This window comes from Vulpes lagopus, chromosome 10 (genome assembly GCF_018345385.1).
Source record: "Vulpes lagopus strain Blue_001 chromosome 10, ASM1834538v1, whole genome shotgun sequence".
Classification (NCBI taxonomy): domain Eukaryota; kingdom Metazoa; phylum Chordata; class Mammalia; order Carnivora; family Canidae; genus Vulpes; species Vulpes lagopus.
Genome location: NC_054833.1, coordinates 86,791,023 through 86,808,568, shown reverse-complemented (window position 1 = coordinate 86,808,568; position 17,546 = coordinate 86,791,023). Strand labels below are relative to the sequence as shown.

Here is a 17,546-nt window from a genome sequence, read left to right as displayed (position 1 = left end):
TCATGACTCAGGTCCTCTTGAGCTCTGAGGCAGGTGCCTCCTGCTCTTGTCCCCCGCCAGTCTCCCTCCATCTATGGTAAGGCACCACTGGAGGAGACTGCGGTAGAGCAGTAGTGAATTAACAGGGCAGAGGTGACCAGACAAGCACCCCAAGATCAACCCCATCCCCTGCCCCAGCTACGAGGTGGACCCTAGAGCCCCACCACCACCACCATGAAGTGCTCCCTGCCACGAGGTGCCTCGGAGGGCCCTGCCCAGGGCAGTCCCTGTAAGCTTATGCCAAGGTGGGCGATGTGTCTCAGGGCTCTACTGAGAATGCCCCCTAGGACTCCCCTCCAGGGGAGAGGCCCCTGTACCCACACCCAGGCAGTATCTGGGGAGGCTGGGTCTTCCTCCGGAGTAGTTCTGGCCCAACCCTTCATGGCTGAGGGAGGGCTGTGTGGCCCAAAGGAGGGAAGTCACTTCACCTGGAAGTGGTAGTCTCAGGCTTGAGGCTAGAACCCAGGTGTGGGGACCTGAATGCAGCCCTGTCCTGTGTATACCTTGCTGCCCTTGGGGCCACCTCAGGTGAGCTCAGGTGCACAGGGGCAGGCTGCGTGGGCTGGGGGCTCCGCCCTGACCCCCACCCCCGAGGCAGGCTCCTCTGGGCGGCGTGGGGCAGAGTAGGCAGGCAGAGCGGGCGGAGCAGGGGAAGCCCCCAGGCTGGCTCACGCCGTTGTCGGAGGGCCCAGCAAGGCACGGAGAGCCATGGAGTTGCGGCTGGGGGGCTACACGGCAGCGGTGGCTGCGGTGAGTGGGAGCACAGTAGAGGGGGTTGAACGGCTTGACTTCAGGCCTGGGTTGCCGGCTGTGAATGAAGGGGCCCAACTTCCTTGGGAAGTGTGCCAACACCACCACCACCCTCCCTTTCGACTTAGAGACTCAGCTAGTTAGAGGCTTACCCGGGCGGGGCCCTTCCGCTGAAAGGAAACCTCCGCCCCGGAGCCTGGAGGGGTCTAGGGGCCCCAAGCAGGGAAAGATCTAGGTCCCCCACCTTAGAAAGAGCCCGAGTGGGGATGGGGCTGCCTGAGCCTGCTCCGATGATCTAGTGGAGGAGGGGAAATGTGCTCAGAGCTGGCCGGAGACCTCTGCTCTGCTGCTCCGAGCCTGGTCTGCGCCCAGCGAGGGAAGCTGGCTTTCCCCACATTTCCTGCATCCACGGGCGCCTCTTCTCAAGAGCCCGAGAAGTGGGCTGCTCTGTGGGCAAGTGTGGGGCCCCCTGAGGTGGGGGAGACAGGGCAGGGCAGGGCCTGTGCAGCAGCCCTGCTGGAGTGAGCAGTGCCCTTCCTCCAGGTCCTGCTCCTGGCACTGCTGGGCGCCCAGGGCCAGCACAGCACTCCTGCTCCTAGGTGCAACTGTGCCTACAATTTCCAGAAGAGGAACGGTCTGTTCTGTTGCAAGGGCTGTCCAGCAGGTGAGTAGCTGCAGAGGCAGGAGGGGTGAGGGGGGAAGTGAGGGCAGACAGAGGAAGATGGGGTAAGTTGGGGTCAGAAGACAGGGGAGGCCAGGGTGGGGGCAGTAGGAAGCCAGAGAGAGGAAAGATGTGGGAACCCCCTTTGACTATCTGACTTGGGTCTTGTTTCCACAGGGCACTACCTGAAAGGCCCCTGCCTGAAGCCCTGTGGTCCGGCCATCTGCCTTCCATGCCCCGGGGGCACCTTCCTGGCCAGGGAGAACCACCATGAGACCCGCTGTACCCGCTGCCAGGCCTGTGACGAGGAGGGTGAGAACCCTAGTGCTCAGTGTGGGGCTCTTGAGGACAGGCCATGGCCAGGGTATTTCTGAAGAAGGGGGCAGGTTTGGGCTTAACCTCTGGGTGTGACAATCCCTGTGCCCACCTCTCCCAGGCTCTCCACAGTGATCCTGCCCTATGATGCCTTTGCCTCCTCTCATCCTGATGACCCTCCTATCTCTGTGTGCCTGTGATCTGTGGCCATCTTCATGCTTCTCTCCCTTTGCGGGTGGCCTTATTTCCATTTCCCAGAGGATTTGTTCCCCCCGCCCCCACCGGGGGCCTCTGGCTCTGAAGGCCTCCATTCTCCCCATCTCTCTGAACAATCTTGCCAGTCTCCCAGGTGGCCCTGAAGAACTGCTCGATGGTGGCGGACACCCACTGTGGCTGTGAGCCAGGCTGGTTCCTGGAGTGCTTGGTCAAGCCCTGCAAGGCTGGCTCTCCCTTCCGCTGCCATCCATGCTCAGACTGCAGGGCTCTGCACCGCCACACACGGGTGCCCTGTGAGTACCCCCATTCTGGGCTACCTACCTACTCCGCCCAATACCTTCTCCCTAATTCCCTCTCTCCCTTCCCGACCCACAAATCATTTCCTGGACTGCAGGTTCTGCCAGAGATAGCGACTGTGGGACCTGCCTGCCTGGCTTCTATGAATATGGCAACAGCTGCATGTCCTGCCCCACGTAACTTCCTGGCTGCCCCAGGACAGGGAGAGGGAGGCGGGGAGCAGAGTGGAAGCTTGGTCCTTGGATGCTAAAGGGAAATCTGCGTTCACCTTAGGACGGATAAATGGGGGAAGTCTCATCACCTTCTGTCAGACTTTCCTGTAGTAATCTTTCCAGCTGTATGTTAAGGGAGCATAGGATTTGTCAATTGATAGAGTCATGTTGATACACTTTCAAATCTTGGGCTAAGATTTCGAGATCTGCCACTTGCTCTCTGGGAGACCCTGGGGAAGTTACTTCGCCTCTCTGATCTGTGGCTTCCCCAGGTGAACATGGTGATGTTAGTAGGTTCTTCCCAGAGCTAAGATTAAGGGGTAAAGCACTTTATTGATTCATCTGCTTAGCCAAGTATGTATTAAGCATCTACCATTTTCCAGAGATGTTCTAGGTGCTGGGGATATGACAGGGAATAAAGTAGGCAAATCCCGGTCTACAGGAAGCTCCATAAATAGTGGTTGTGGGAAGTGTGGCTCCCAGAGAAGAGGCCTGGGGAGGGAAGGGCCTCCGGGATGGAGAAGATGGGTGGCCCCCCTTGACGAGTGCTCCCTCACCTCCCACCCCATCCCCTCTCCTTGTAGGAGCACCCTTGGGAGCTGTCCTGAGCCATGTGTGACTATCTGTGGCTGGAGGCAGAGTAGGTGGTGTGCTGGGAATTTGAGCAGGATGGCTGGGATGGGCCAAGGGGAATTTGGGGGTGGGGGTTTACTACTCACCACTCACCAGCTGTTCTCAGTGTTCTGGGTCCAGGTGCTTCTGGCTGGCCTGGTGGTCCCACTCCTGCTTGGTGCTACCCTGACTTACACATACCACCGCTGCCAACCTTGCAAGCCCGTGGTTCCTAGTAAGTACAGGCTGCACACACATATTTTATAGAGGCACAGGGTCAGCTTGGATAGCTCAGAGCCCATTGACTCCTGATGCAGAGTGGGGAGACTGAGGGAGGGAGTGCTGGGGGCAGGGGTAGTACAGGGGAACACATGAGGGGGTGGGCCAGCACTCTAGGAGTCTTGCCTGGTTGCTGATGAGATGCTCTTTGTCTCTCAGCAGATGAAGCTGGGATGGAGGCCTTGACTCTACAGGTAAGCATATAAGTAATATTCTGGGAAGAGAGGGAGCAAAAGTTTGGGCCTTATTATAACTCATCATCCCCAGTGTGTGGCACAGGTGCTGGCAGAGTAGACCTAATGAACATCTGTGAGGTCACTGAGTTATCAGTGACGGAGTACAGCACGCACCTGCCTCTAAGTGGCTCTCAATCTGATGGGGTCCAGACAGGTTCAGTGGGATGACTGCCACCATGGCCAGGCCTTGGGCAGGGTTGAGGGAGCCCAGAGAAGGGCAGCCAGGGCAGGGTATTCCAGGCAAAGGAAATAGTTCTTCTGAGCCACAGTGAAAGATTATGGCCAACTGCGGGAGGCAATCTTGGAGAATGTTTGCTGACTGACCCAAGGAATGGCCACTCCTGGCCAGAGACCTCAGAAAAGGGGCCTTACTTAGCAGGCTGGGCTGACCTGGCGCTTCTCTGCTTCCAGGCCACCCAACTCTCATCCAGGGACAGCGCGCACACCCTTCTAGTGCCCCTCAGCAGTAGTGAGAAGGTCCGCGCTGTCCAGTTGGTGGGCAACGGCTGGACCCCTGGTTCCCCCCAGAGCCAGGAGGCGCCCTGTCGGGAGGTGACATGGCCCTGGGACCAGACGCACAGCAGAGCTCTTGGTAAGAGACCTCCCTGGCCTGAGACCTGACCCCATTCTCCCGAGCCCGAGATGAGTACTAGCTTCCGGCGCACCAGCTGTCCACTTCCCATCCCTAGTTGAACGGGTGGAGCTCCCTGGCGGGCCCTGCCTGGGGCTCCCGCCGCCCCCAAGCCCCAGATCGCACTCCCCCCACTGGCGCTCTCTGGCCCGCCCCCAGAGCCGCCGCCGCCACCTTCGCCAGCGCCCCCTGCAGGCTCCGCGGCCGCCACGCTCCAGCCGGGCCCGCAGCTCTACGACGTGATGGACGCGGTGCCCGCGCGGCGCTGGAAGGAGTTCGTGCGCACGCTGGGGCTGCGCGAGGCGGAAATCGAGGCCGTGGAGGTGGAGGTCGGCCGCTTCCGCGACCAGCAGTACGAGATGCTCAAGCGCTGGCGGCAGCAGCAGCCCGCGGGCTTGGGCGCCGTCTACGCGGCGCTGGAGCGCATGGGGCTGGACGGCTGCGCCGAGGACCTGCGCAGCCGCCTGCAGCGCGGCGCGTGACTCGGGGGCCCAGCCGCCGGCCCCGGGCCGCGGCGGCCCCTGCGGAAGCCCTAAGTACGGTTACTTATGCGTGTAGACATCTTATGTCACTTAATAAGCTCCCGGCGCGGCCCTGCGTAGCAGCGCCCAGCGCCCTCCCCGCTGCGCGACCCCGGGCTTCTGGTCAAGGCCGAGGCGTGGACGCCTCGCAGAAGGGGCAGACGGCTCGGCGGTGGCTGGGCCTGACCTCGCTGAGGCCCTCATATTAAATCTGTGAAGAAAAACTACTGCGTGCTGTTTCCGCGGGGCCCGGCCTCGGTTTCCTGGGGGCGTCGGGAGGGGGCCGGAAGTCTCGCCGCCCAGGGTCGGGCGCCCACGGTGGAGGCCAGTGCGGCGCCTGGCTCCCAGCTGCCCCTCCCGCTCGGCCGTGGCCCAGTTACCCCGATAGCGAGAGGAAGTCGCGGCGACGGCGCGAGAGAGCGGACGTCAGCCCCGGTGGCTGAGAGAGCTTTAATGGGGTGCGGGATGGCGGGACCAGGAGGGGGAGGGAGCAGGTGGAGACGCGGTGCAGGGCCCCCCGCCCCCGCCTCTCCCCGGGCGCTGCGGAAGGGGCCGGGTGGGGGTGGGGGGCGGAGAATGGGCCCCGGAGCGGCAGCCCCGTCCCGACGGGCAGGTTGCTGTTTTCATCGCTTCTGGTAAACAAATGACTGAGAGGAAGCCCTCGGCGGGGATGGGAAATGTGGCCCGGGCGGGCCGGGCGCAGATCTGGGTCAGGACGGGAGGAAAACCCCTTCCCCGAGCGCGGGGCTGCCTCCGCCCAGGATGCGCCAGCCACGCGGGTTCCGGGGTGCGGGGGAGGGGGCTGCGGCCGGGCGCACGCCCCGCGGGGAGACCAGGTCGCCACCCACGAGGCCGGGAGAGCTCTGCGAGGCGTTCAACGAACATGCAAATATATGTAAATCAACATGCAAATCAGCAGCATCTTTTTGCGTCAGCAGCTGGCTTGGGCACTTTTTCTGGGCCCCAGCGGCGGTGGCGGAGGGCGCGCTCCAGCGTCGCCCCGGGCTGGGGGTGCGGGGGCCGGAGCGGGGTCAGGGAGAGGTTCCAGCGCGGGAGGGGAAGGCAGCGCGGCTCCCAGCCCTTCCGCCCCGAGGCCAGGGCGGAGGCTGGGGCCCCTCGAGCTCACGGGGCTGCGAGAGGAGAGCTGCATCTAGTACTTAGCGATGTCCCCCTTCTTCAGGATGATCTGTCGCTGCCAGGGCGCCAGCTTGGTCTCGTCGTAGCCCAGCGTCCGCAACTTCTCTGACTGCTCTTTCTCCCTCTGCAGCTCCTCCTGCTTCTGTCGCTCCTCCTCTTTCCTAGGCATGATGTAGGGGCAGAAACCCCCGGCAACTGTGAGGGGGGTGGGCCAGGCACCCTGGGGGGGGGGGGGTCACGGGTGGGGACAGGAGCTGGGTTGCTGAGGACAGAGGGACCAATTTGTGGTGGCCAGGGCAAGGGGTTCTGGGGGCAGAATGGCTGGGGGACCAGGGACTGGGGGTCAGGAAGCATACGGGCAGGGCTGATGGGCACAGAAGGTCTTGGTTGAGGAGCTGGGTGAGTGAGAGGCTGTGGATGAGGTATTGCAGGCTGGGATTTTACAGGAAATAGTAGTGCTGCGTCAGGAGGTGTGGCAGAGGGTGAGGAGAGGGTGTCTGGGGACAGGACCTGAGATGGGGGGCTGGGGCTGGGCTTCTGGAGAACAGAGGGACCACAGTACTGAGACGCAGTGGTGGGTAATTCAGAACAGTTATTATAAAATAGGGGCTGGTGCTCCTGGGTGGCTCAGGGTGTGGCCCCAGGGGTCCTGGGATCCAGTCCCACATGGGGCTCCCCAAAGGGAGCCTGCTTCTCCCTCTGCCTATGTCTCTGCCTCTCTCTGTGTCTCTCATGAACAAATAAAGTCTTAAAAAAGTAGGGGCTAGATCTGTGCTGCTGACAAGGCAGCCACTAAATATATGTGGCCGCTAAGCATCTGAAATGTCAGAATGAGAAGCATTGTAGGTATAAAATGCACCTGGCATTTCAAAGACTATGTTTATATGTGTGTATATATATATATTTCATAACTTTTACATTATTTATTGAAGTGATATTTCGATATATTGAGTTAAATAAGATACACATGTTCACCTATATCTTTTTACTTTTTCAAAGTGGCTACAAGAGAATTTAAAATTACATAGTGGCTTGCATTATATTTCTGTCTGCACTGGGCTAGATTCCTGGGGGCAGGAACTATGTTTTGAGGGACAGCGCAAGGTTATTGACACTGAGGTTGGGTTAACCAAAGGTTGTTAGGGCATAAGATATAGACTTTTGGGACAGGGGCTTATTGGGGGAGAGAGGTCTGGTGGCATCATTGGAAGCAGAGAGGTTGTGTTACAGACTAGAGTGACAAGGAGATGTGCTCAAGATGGGGCTGGATGAAGAGGCAAAAGACTAAGGAGGTTTGGGGAGGGGTGGCAGGTCTGGCCCAGTCCCAACTCACCGCTTCTGCTCCCTGGAAGGAAAAAGAGACAGCATTATTTGGTGCCACCACAGCAGACACAAGATCAAGACATCCTACCAGGCCCTGAAGCTTCTGATTACCCAACTCACCTCTCCTCTTCTAGCTTCTTCCGCAGGAGGTCTCGCCTCCATGCAGGCATGCTGGCCAGCCGGGCTTCCTCCTCTTCCTCCTGAAATACAATCATTGAGCTTTAGGACCAGCATGGGCTAGGAGGTAGGGGGCCAGAGGGGGCACCCCCAACCCCGGGAGACCTGCAAGAGTCAGGGACAATGGGAAACGGATGTCCTTTCACAGGGCAAATCGATAAAGTTGCCTGGCCATGGTCCCCTTAAAGGGCTCTGCCCCCTTGTAACTCCAGGCCCTGTGTCCTAGAGAGGGCGCCAGAGAGGTCGGAGCTAAGGTGTAGGAAAGGACCAGAGAATGAGCTTCTCCACTGGGGCAGGATGACAGATGGCCCCAGGCCCCCAACCCAGACTCTGGGTAGAAACATCCTTGGGCCCCCACAGGCTCAAAGTGGCCTCCACTGTGAAGAATCTTCTGGGCCATGTGTGTCCTGTTCCCAAGTGGAGTAGACACTACCTCTACCACTGTGTGGCTGCATTGACTTGGCAGGAGCAGGGGAGCGGGCATCCAACACAGGCGGCTTACAGCAAAGAGTTTTATTACTTGGATGTTTACAGAGGAGAACACGTCACACAGAACACTACACACGTGGCTCCCTTGACCTCAAAGAAGTAGCCGTGAATTCCAGTGAAAAACCAAGAGAGGAGAGCCACACTGCCCCAAGGGGGACCCATGGTCCCTCACTCAGGGGGCCTGCTTCTTCAACCTGGCTCCAACACAGAGCTAGGCAGGACTGTAGGACCGGGGGGTGGGGGGGTGGGGGACAGCTGGCTTGCCCTGTGCCCTGCCCTGCCCATTCTGGCCACTGCCCCACATTTGGCCATGGTGGGGTTTCAAAGGCTGTGGCAGCCTGGTCCTCCTGGGCACTCTGGGTTTTCCAAGGCCACCCCGCCGGCTTCTGGCCTCCGGAGGGCATCAGACAGGCATCTGGCCCAGGGTTAAGATGATTGAGTGGAAATTCCGAATTCTCAGATGTCAAAGAGCTCTGCCTCCTTCTCCTTCCAGAAGGAGAAGCTGCGGTCAATATAGCGGCAGATGTCCTCATTGCTGAACTCGCCCATCTCAGACACCAGCTCCAGGGGATCTTCGACAGGGGCTTCGGGACTAGGAGGGTCCCACGTCGGGGGAGGCGCGGCTGGCGGAGGTGGGGTCGGAGGCTGCGGCGCAGGAGCTGGGGCCTCGGGCTGCCCCTCTGGCCAGTCCACCGTCTGGGCCGAAGCGACCTTTTCCGCCGGCTCCTCCTCCTCCTCCTCCTCTCGCTCCTCCTCGGCCTCTTCTTCCCGCGCCGGCTCAGCCTCCGGGCTGTCTCCAAAGAACTGGCGCCTGAGGTCCTCAAAGCCGTCGCTCCAGCTGCGCCGGCCGGCCTCCACCTCCTCGAGCACGACGCGGTGGAAGCGGCGGATGAGCTCCCACGGGTGGCTGCCCAGCCGGTCGAACATCTCGTAGCACAGCAGGTGGCGGAACTTGCGCTCCTCTCGGCTCAGGCCCATCTCCAGCAGCTGGAAGTAGCCAAGCATGAAGAGGTCGAGCGTGAGGCTGTCGTAGCGTGGGGGCGCGCCGCCGTCGAGGGGCGGCAGGAAGTGCTCGGGCCAGTACAGGCCGTGCGCCAGACCCGAGCCGCGCGGGGGGCGCGCGGGCACCCGCCGCAGCAGGCTCCGCCAGTGGCCCAGCAGCTTGCCCACCACCTGCCGCTGCTTCAGCAGGCGCAGCAGCCGCCCGTCGGCGCCGTCGCCTGCCGGCGGCCCGGGTGCCTCAGCGGCCTCGGGGACGGAGCCCGCGCCGGCGGCCACCACGCGGGGCAGCAGTCTGCGTAGGCGCGCCTGGGCATGGCGCCCGGGGCCGCGGAAGGTCCACTTGCGCCAGTGCTCCAGGAAGAGGTAGACGATGCGCTCCTTGCGCATATCTATGTAGTCCTGGACGCCGCGCAGCTCGGTGGAGAGCGGCGGCCGGCGCGCCAGCTGCTCCGGCTCAGGCAGCGCCGCCTGGTGGCCGGGCGCGTCGGGCGGGCCCGGGGCGCCAAGGGAGTCCCCCGCGGCCGGCAAGCCGTTGGCGGCGGGGGCGCTCGCTTCCCCGGCGCCGGCCGCCACGTAGTCCTCCTCTAGGATGGGTTCTCGGCCCGAGGCGCCCGCAGGAAGCGAGAGCTTGCGGCGCGAGCCGCGCGCGGGCGCCGAGCCCTGGGCGCGCAGCTCGTAGACGGCGCGGAGGTGCTGCACCGAGACGCCGCAGTCGAGGATCTCGCGCGCCACGGCCTCGCGGCACCAGCTGAGCGAGTGCGAGCGGCCCAGGCAGAGCGGGCCCGGCCGCCAGGGCGCGTCGGGCAGCGGTGCCAGCGGCTGGCCCGTGTCGGCGGCCAGCAGCTCGGCCAGGTGCGCGGGCCGGCCGCCCAGCGCGGCCAGCAGCGTGGCCATGCTCTTGAGCAGCGTGGAGATCTTGCTGCACCAGGCAGGCAGGCTGACGGCGCGGCCGTGCATGCGGCGCGGATCCACGGTGAAGCGCGGCGCCGAAAGGGCGGCCGAGATCGGCAGCAGCTGCTCCAACTCCAGCTCCAGCTGCTCCAGGCGCGCCTCCAGCTTCTGCGCCTTGTGCAACACCTGCAGGTTCTCGATTTGCTGCTCGATGCGGAGGATGTCGGCTTCGGTCATGAGCTCGCCGAAGGGCCCGAGGATGGCGTTGTGCGCGCTGGAGTACCTCCAGCCCTCGCGGGGGTAGCAGCACGAGCTGGCGGCCGTCAGCTAAGGCGGGGAAGACAAGAGAGGGGAGGGAGGCGCGTCTCCCTCTGGCCCGGTTCCCGCAGCGGCCGCCGGGGGCGCCATTTGCATGTCCCGGGTGGTGTAATGGCTCCGCGGGACTGTGTTGGCGGGGATGGGCCGAGCTTGGCCGGCAGGTGGTTACACTGGGGCGAGGCTTCAGCCCAGGCCGCTACTCCGGGCGCTGGCCAGTGTCCTCTGGTTGCTGGCGGGTTCGTTGGGCGCCGTTGCAGAGACAGGGCGGGCAGACGGAGTCTCCACACCTGGCCAGGTTGCTCATTACACCACCGAAGGAACATGCAAAAGGCGTTGAGGCTGCGATGCAAGGCTGCCCCTTCCCCACCCTATCTCAGGTCTGCATCACCTGCAAGCCACCACCGCCCCCCCCCCGCCGCCCCCGCCATGGGTGACCCCTTCTCAAGCGCCGCCTGCAGCCCCAACTCCCCCTGTGCACGCTAGCAGTGCTCTAACGCCAAAAGAGCTGTCAGGCAGTCCCGTACCAGGAATAATAATCAATTTATGGAGCTAGCTGTGCCAGGAATTTCTGAGAGTTTCATTCATTCCTCACTTGAGTGTGGGGCTTCTCCAGCTGGGGGTTGGGGGGCTGTCCTCATCCTCACCGGCCTGTCAGTGCATCTATAATGCTTTCTCATAGGCAAATAGGATGAGGCCATTTCCTCCACTTACACCCTCTCCCAGGCTCCCAACTGCTGCAGGAGAAATTTGTTTTCTTCAAGGCCAGACCTTATGATCTGATGCCACTGACCTCTCCAGTTCCACCCCTCTCCTACAGTCAAGGAGCCTCCTTGCTCTTTGCCCTACTCGGTTCCCAGGCCACCTCTTGCTCATCTCCCAAGTCTACCTTGGACATCACTTCCTCCTTCCCTAACACTGCCCTCAGCCCAAAGAGGATGGTGGGTTTAGGGCTGCCCCAGACCTCTGCATACCCTATCACAGTGCCACCTGTCCTGTGACAGCCCAGGTACTGGCCTCCAAAACTCAGGCTCTCACATTATCTTGTTCTGTATCTTTGGGGGCAGTTATCACCCTACTGAGGTGCTGTGTTTGCTTGTTGGCAGACCCCAAGCCGCCCCCTCCCCACGCGGCCACCTTGAAAAGGCCCTGATATATTCATTATGAATCCCCAGAGGCTACAACAGTGTATGTCACATACATAGCACCCAAGAAACATGTGTTGAGTGGATCAATGGCAAACGCCCTGCCAGCCAGTAATGAGCAATCATCTGACAGATAAGAAAACTGAGGCTGGCTGAGGCTCAGTATCAGTGGCTGGAAAGTGGCCATGCAGGGGAAGGGCCCAGGCTAGTCTGTTTGCAACCAAAAGCCTGTCGCCTACTGCGTGTGGTCCCTGGACCAGCACAGTCAGGAGCTTCCTAGAAGCATGGGATCTCGGTCCCACCCAGGGCTCCTGAATCAGAATAGGCATTTTTACAAGATCTCAAGCAACCTGAGGTTCCTTAGAGTTGGATGAACTTTGCCATCTTACTAAAGGACATGCTACTGGAGGTGGGGGTTGGGGTGGAGACTGGGAACATTCCCAGTGGACAGGCAGATCGTCCAGTCCTGCTATCCGCCCCCACCCCAAGGTTACAGGAGCTGGCTGCAGTGGAAGGGACCAGCAGGCTGGGGTAAGATGGGGGATGGGCCAAGGGCCCCACCTAGACCTGTGGGCCCTCTGGGAAGCCCCGCCCCACCCACCTTCCGCCTCTGCTCTTCCTCCTCCTGCATCTTCAGCTGCAGTTTCCGCACCATCACCTGGCGCTTCCACTCAGGGATGGGCCGGCCCTGCTCGTCGTGTGTGGGGATGAGCGCCTCCACATCCAGCTGAACACCAGGCGCCGGGGTGGCAGGCGGTGCCGGTGCCACGCTGCCATTGAGCAGTGGCTGGGGCCCTGCAGCCGGTGGGGTGGGGCTGCGGGCCCGTGAAGGCGCAGGCGATGCCTGGGGCAGCGGCAAGTCTGGCTGCAGGGAGAAGTGGTGACACTGAGTGCCTGGTGAGCAGGGGCGAGAGGAGCTGGGGCAGGAGTGCCCGGCCCACTGCCTACCTGGGAGATGGGCTGCCCGCTGCCCGAGAACACTGTCGTCAGCCCTTTGCTCTGCGGCGTCGGCTTCAGACTCTTGCCAGCCTTGATCTCAGCCAGTAGCTCGGAGTTGTCACCCGTCGGGGACATCATGTTGAAAGACTTGGTGCCTGCACAGAGGCAGGAGAGGAGGTGCTGGCCGCTGATGGCCCGCCGACCCACACCTGCCCCTCTGCTGTCCCCTCCCCAAGTCAGGAGGGGCCCAGGCCCTAGATGGCAGCTCTCCAGATCCCAGGTTCCCTGGGCGGCTCTCGGGGGCACCAAGGGGGGATCCCCGTTCACGGGGCCCCACCATCCTTCCAGCCCTACTCACGGGACATGGGGGCCCCTCCTGGAGGCCTCTGGGAGTACATGCTGGCTCCTGGCCCTGCGCTGGGTACTCCAGAGAATGTCTCCACCCAGTACACTGACTGACCAGCTCTAAGACACTACCTGGGGGCCAGCCACCTGACCTTTGTCCTGGGTTCCCTGGCTCGGCCCTGCCGGGGTGGAGTCTCCCTCCAGCCCTCTCTGCATCAGCAAAGCTCAGTGACCCTTGGACTGAGTCACCTGGGGCCTCCATGGCTATATGGACTCAGAACCCTGGATGCCAGAGCCCAGCTGGTCTCCTCCCCGCCCCCCATACACACAGACAGACACACGCGCAGGCACACTGGTTGCAAACCCGTAGCACACTTATGGCAAAGCGCTGCTCAGCTCTGGAGGACCTAGAAAAGCGGAGCCCTTACTAAGGATATGGGGTGAACGCACCCAGGAAGAAGGGCCAGGTGAAAAACATGCAAATATCCAGTGCTTGGAGTTTGCATTTTCTGACAAGGCTGGCGGAGGTGACTGGGGTCTGGGAAGGGCTGTCTTTAAAGACTGAGGAGGAGGTGAGGGCTGGGTGAGGGCAACAAAACAGGCCGATGGCTCTTAGGTTCCCCGGCACTGGGGATCCTGGAGCAATAAGCAGGAAGGGTAAAAAGAAAAGGTGCCAGGCAGGCACTGGCAACAGGTCCCTTTTTTAAGGCAAAACCGACAGCCATGGGCAGAATTTGTGGGTGTGCATGCGGGTGTGGTGGAGGGAGGCAGGTAGCTGTAGTGTGGAGGACCCTGGCCTTCTGGCCCTTGGCCCTGCCCTTTATAAAGTCCAGGGTCTTTGGGCTTTGACTTCCCCGAGCGTGCCTTGGTCCCTGCCCCGCACCTCAGCCAGGAGCCACGCACGCAGCTACTCACTCTTCCTGTGCTTCAGGACTCTCACTTCTAGGGACCGAGAGGAGAGAAGTGACAGCGAAGTTAGGAGGGGTAGGGGGCTTGGGTGAGGCTAGGACAGCGGGGGGACAGCAAGAAGAGGGCGGGCAAGAGGAGGGGGAGATGCACAGAGGATGGGGGAGAGGAAAGAACAAATTTTCCAGCTCATGTGACCCTGGCTCAGGCTGCTCTGGGGCTCCGCAAGGGTGGTCCGCCCAGTTCCAGCGCTTACTGGTCCCTGAGGATTGGGTAGGGCTGCCACTGGCCCTGGCCCCCGTAGCAAGGGCCTCAGTCTTGGCATTGGGCTGGGAGAGGGCACCCAGCCCAGGCTCTGCTGAGAAGGGGTGTCTGGAGAAGCCCAGTCTATTTTTCTTCTGTTCCTAACTTCAGTCTTGCACCAGATGGACAAAGCTAGCCCCAGAGGTGGGGGCCATTCTGGAAGCTCAATTGGTGATGAGTGTGCTACCATGGGCTCTGGTATGCAGAGGCTGAGGCTCCTTAGGCAACCTAAGGAGCCCAGGCTGGTCCTACCCTGGACTATTATAGCCTTGCACTCCTAGTTAGGGAGATGTAGCACTGAGTATCAGCCCCCCTCTCCCAGGCTTGGGTGGGAGCATCAGCACCTAGGCACCACCTCCTGGGCCTTGCAGGAGCCCTGGCATACTACATACTGACCCATGTTACAGAAGAGAAGCTCAGGAATCCTGCTCACCACTTTAGACCTTACAAAGGATGTGGGGCAGGGCAGGGACGGAAGGGGTCATCAGGAGGGAAAGGGCAGGGCATGGTGGGTCACTGGCCTAGCCCCCATAGCCAGGTCCTAGCTGGCCTGGCCTGGGGCCCCCCGGGGGGGGGGCACGGGGATCTGGCTGGGAAGAGGCCCTCAGGCATCTAAGAGCTCGGGCTGTAGCTAGCTTGAAAGAACAAGAGAAAGAGGTGAGCAGAAGAGAGACTTAGGACAGATATGGGGCAGGAAGAAGGCTGGCCAGCAGCCCTGCCTCCTTGAAACTAGTTCTCCCTCTGAGAGCTCCCCATTAGCACCAGCTCATTAGAAACACCAGCCAGCAGAGCTGGGAGGCCTTCTCTGCTGGATGGGACATGGGCCTAGGGACGGAAGGGGACCCGACTGAGGTCACACTCAAGCGACCCAGAACCTTCCGTTCGGGTCCTCACTGGGCTGGGGGCTGCAGCAGGAAGAGCAAGTAGGAAAAGAGAAGGCACTAGGGCAGTCGCAGCTGGGAAGGGAGCGACGGCGAGGTTTCCCACCCCTCCGGGGCTAGCGCCGCCCCCCACCCTCCGCCCCTACTCACTGCCGGTGGACGAGGAGGAGCGACGCGGCCCGCAGCCAGGGCCGGCGCCCTCGAAGGGCAGGGGCGGAGCAGGCGGCGGCGAGCAGAGGGCCTCGGGCAGGGGCGGCGGGGGCGGCGGGGGCGGCGGGGGCAGCTCCCTGGACGCCTTGGGGTCCGCGGCGCAGCCGTTATGCACGGGGTTCCCGGGGAGCAGCGCCGCCTGCGGGGGAGCGGAGGAGCTGGCGAGTGAGAAGCCGGAGGCCGGGCTGGGTCCCCGGCGGCCGGCGGGCGCGGGCGGGCAGGCACGCACCTCCTCGCTGTGCGCCATGCCGGGGCCCGCGGGCAGCGGCTCCCCGGGACAGCGGCCCAGCTGCCGGTAGTAGTCCCCCGTGCTGGGCTGCTTGCTGAAGGCGCGCGGCTTGCGGCCCGAGTCCTGCCTCCTCAGCCCGTTGTGGCCGTCGCGGGAGCTCAGCTGCGGGCAGACAGCGGTGCGGGGGCTTCAGCCGCTGGTGACCGACGCCTCCCACGCCCCGCCCCCCCCCCCCCCCCCCGGCTCGCAATCCCTGGGGCTCGCGGCCAGCGGCCGTCGAAGGGCGCAGCCAACCGGGCTCCCGGACCCTCTTGTTCTCAGAGCGGGGATGGGGCGAGGGTCCCGGGGAAGGGCGGGCTCGGTCGGCCTTTCAGGGAGGGTTCTGGGCGCGGGCCAAGAGCCACAGGGGCCCCCACTGAGGCTAGAAGGGGCGGGACCAGGGGCGGGTTGGTCCAGCCCATCGCCAGGGGGAGCTGGTGAAGGGGCAGCTCGCAGTTTGGGCAGCGCTAAGGCTTCAGCCTCACCCAGCTCCGGGCCACCGGACCGTCCCGCTCCTCCCGCAGGCTCTGCCGAACCCTCTCCTTCGGGGACCCCGGCTCCCAGGGGGCCCCACTCAGAGCCCTCGTCCCGTTAGGCTTCCGCTGGCCCAGGGCTCTCGCCACCCGTCCCCGGGGCTGCTCCTACCTGCGCCAGTGCCGGTGGCCCCCGCTGTGCACCTGGTGGCGGGGGCGGCCTGGACCCAACACCTGCGCTACTCGATCCTTCCTCTCAGGTTACAGCCCAGCCCTTGCCCGCCCGCGCCTAAGAGCGCCTATGAGCTCTGCCGGCCTGACATCACCCGAGGCCCGCCAATCCCGGGTTGACCCACTCGCACCCATAGGGGACGCCACGGGGGCTCCAAGTGCATCATGCCACAGCCTGCCGCTGCGCCTTACCTGTCCAGCGAACCAGATGTGGATACGCCCCCTGCGCCCCTCTCCCTCCCTAGGCGCTGGGCATCCCGGCCTTCAGCCCCCTCTGCCTTCCTCAAACTGGCCCCTCCACACCCGGTGGACAGAAAGCGGGCCCGACCGCAAGCAGTGGAGCCCCCCGTATTTGGTACCCCCGGGTTCCGGGTCATGCCCCCGCCCTTCCCCTCCCGCATCTGGAAACCATCGACATCCGCGTAAGCGACACCGACACCCGCGCCTAAGCCTCAGGTTTCAGGGGCGGCCAGGCGGGCTCGGATGACAGCGCGGTGGCCCGCCCCGTCGCAGCTGCCCCCCCTCCCGCCCCCGCTAAGCCCAGCCCAGGGAACAGGACATGGGGCTTGCAGGGCCAAAGGCCGAGCCACCGTGCCGGGGCTGCCCCATGTTCCACCCCCCGCCCCTGCGTCCCTGCAGTGGCCCCGAACCTCCAGGCCCCACCCTAATGGGCTCTCGTTGCAGGAAACCCGACACCACAGGATTTGTTTTCTGGGCCAGTCCGCCCCCTCGGCGCCCCCTGCAGCCCCGAGGCGCGGATGCCACGACCCTGCTCCCGTGGCGGTCAGGCAACTGCCAGGGGGACGAGGGGGGGGGCACAGCGGGCACACAAAGGGCCCTTTGTGAAGCTGCCCAACGCCTGCGGCCCTGCACGCACGCACGCACGGGGTAGGGGCACGGGACCTCGACATCCTGGTGCTCAGGGGAGTGGAGGCGACTGTCTGGGCCACCTGTCCTGTGGCTTTGGGCAGGGCTCACACAGCCGCCCTGAGGGAAAGTTGGTAACCTGTGGCCCCCTCTGGTCCTCTCCTGGGCCCTCTCCACCTCAGAGATGAAAGGGAACCCGACTGACAGCTTGCTCCAAGATGGCACAAGGACAGGGTGGAGCCCCTGTGGTGGTTGTCATTCCCCTCCCCAACCCGGTGGCCTGGAGACCTGGGTCACCTGTGGGCAAACTGGTTACTCAGCTCCACTCTGGAGTGGCTTGCTTTGGGCTGGAGAGATAACCAAAGGTTAGGGCTCCTATAGGACCCTCAGTGGCCTCTACCCCATACTCAGCCACCTGTGGTCTCAGGTTGTCCCTCCCAGCCCAGACCAGCCTTATTCTGCCCTGCTGGCCAAGACCTAGGCTCCCTGCCTAGGACTCTCGAGCTACTCAGAACAGCTCTCTGGCTCCAGAGCTTCAGCCAGGAGCCCAGAGGCCCTGACATCCTGGCATTGCATCCTCTGTGCCCACACTGGAACAGACACCTTCCCATAAGCTGGCTTCTCCCCCATGGCTCCTATCTCAGGACCGCCCCTTCCACCAACCTGGCCACTCAAAGCCCCAAACGCGGGAGCCAGCTTCAGCCTCACCCCTCCCTCAGCCCCGCTCTGAGTGCTGAGTCCTGCTAGTGCTCTCTCTCCCTGCCTCTACCCTCCTCCTGGCCCTTCACAGCCATGCCACCTGCAGCTCCTACCTGGAAGACACCCCCTTGGGAGCCATTCTCCACCTGAGCCTGGGGCTATGGGCACGTGTAGGT

General features: G+C 62.9%; 2 protein-coding genes across 15 annotated transcripts in view; one reads left to right on the top strand and one right to left on the bottom strand.

Annotated features, from left to right (window-relative positions):
- The first annotated feature begins 99 nt into the window (after window positions 1–99).
- On the top strand, window positions 100–4,993 carry TNFRSF25 (TNF receptor superfamily member 25). 7 transcript variants are annotated; one of them, XM_041770918.1, is made up of 10 exons: window positions 100–1,242; window positions 1,333–1,453; window positions 1,628–1,762; window positions 2,107–2,274; window positions 2,376–2,454; window positions 3,075–3,130; window positions 3,230–3,337; window positions 3,541–3,575; window positions 4,029–4,209; window positions 4,408–4,993. In XM_041770918.1, exons 1-10 carry the CDS (start codon window positions 1,102–1,104, stop codon window positions 4,728–4,730), a joined length of 1,347 nt encoding a protein of 448 aa, XP_041626852.1. In that variant the 5' UTR covers window positions 100–1,101; the 3' UTR covers window positions 4,731–4,993. The 7 variants fall into 7 exon arrangements, 6 of the variants coding, with proteins under 6 accessions (XP_041626852.1, XP_041626851.1, XP_041626850.1 ...); XM_041770917.1 differs by having other exon boundaries at window positions 100–567; window positions 3,075–3,337; XM_041770916.1 differs by having other exon boundaries at window positions 3,075–3,337; window positions 3,544–3,575.
- A 207-nt stretch (window positions 4,994–5,200) lies between these two features.
- Window positions 5,201–17,546, bottom strand: part of ESPN (espin) — a 30,527-nt gene continuing 18,181 nt past the window's right edge. The window contains exons 8-15 of one of the 8 annotated variants that reach the window (XM_041770912.1): window positions 15,062–15,223; window positions 14,773–14,971; window positions 13,448–13,474; window positions 12,197–12,342; window positions 11,850–12,113; window positions 7,350–7,429; window positions 7,240–7,251; window positions 5,201–6,067 (exon numbers count right to left, since the gene is read on the bottom strand). In XM_041770912.1, coding sequence (XP_041626846.1) covers window positions 5,920–6,067; window positions 7,240–7,251; window positions 7,350–7,429; window positions 11,850–12,113; window positions 12,197–12,342; window positions 13,448–13,474; window positions 14,773–14,971; window positions 15,062–15,223 — 1,038 coding nt within the window. In that variant the 3' untranslated portion in view covers window positions 5,201–5,919. The other 7 variants (XM_041770911.1, XM_041770909.1, XM_041770908.1 and 4 more) reach the window with 7 other exon arrangements.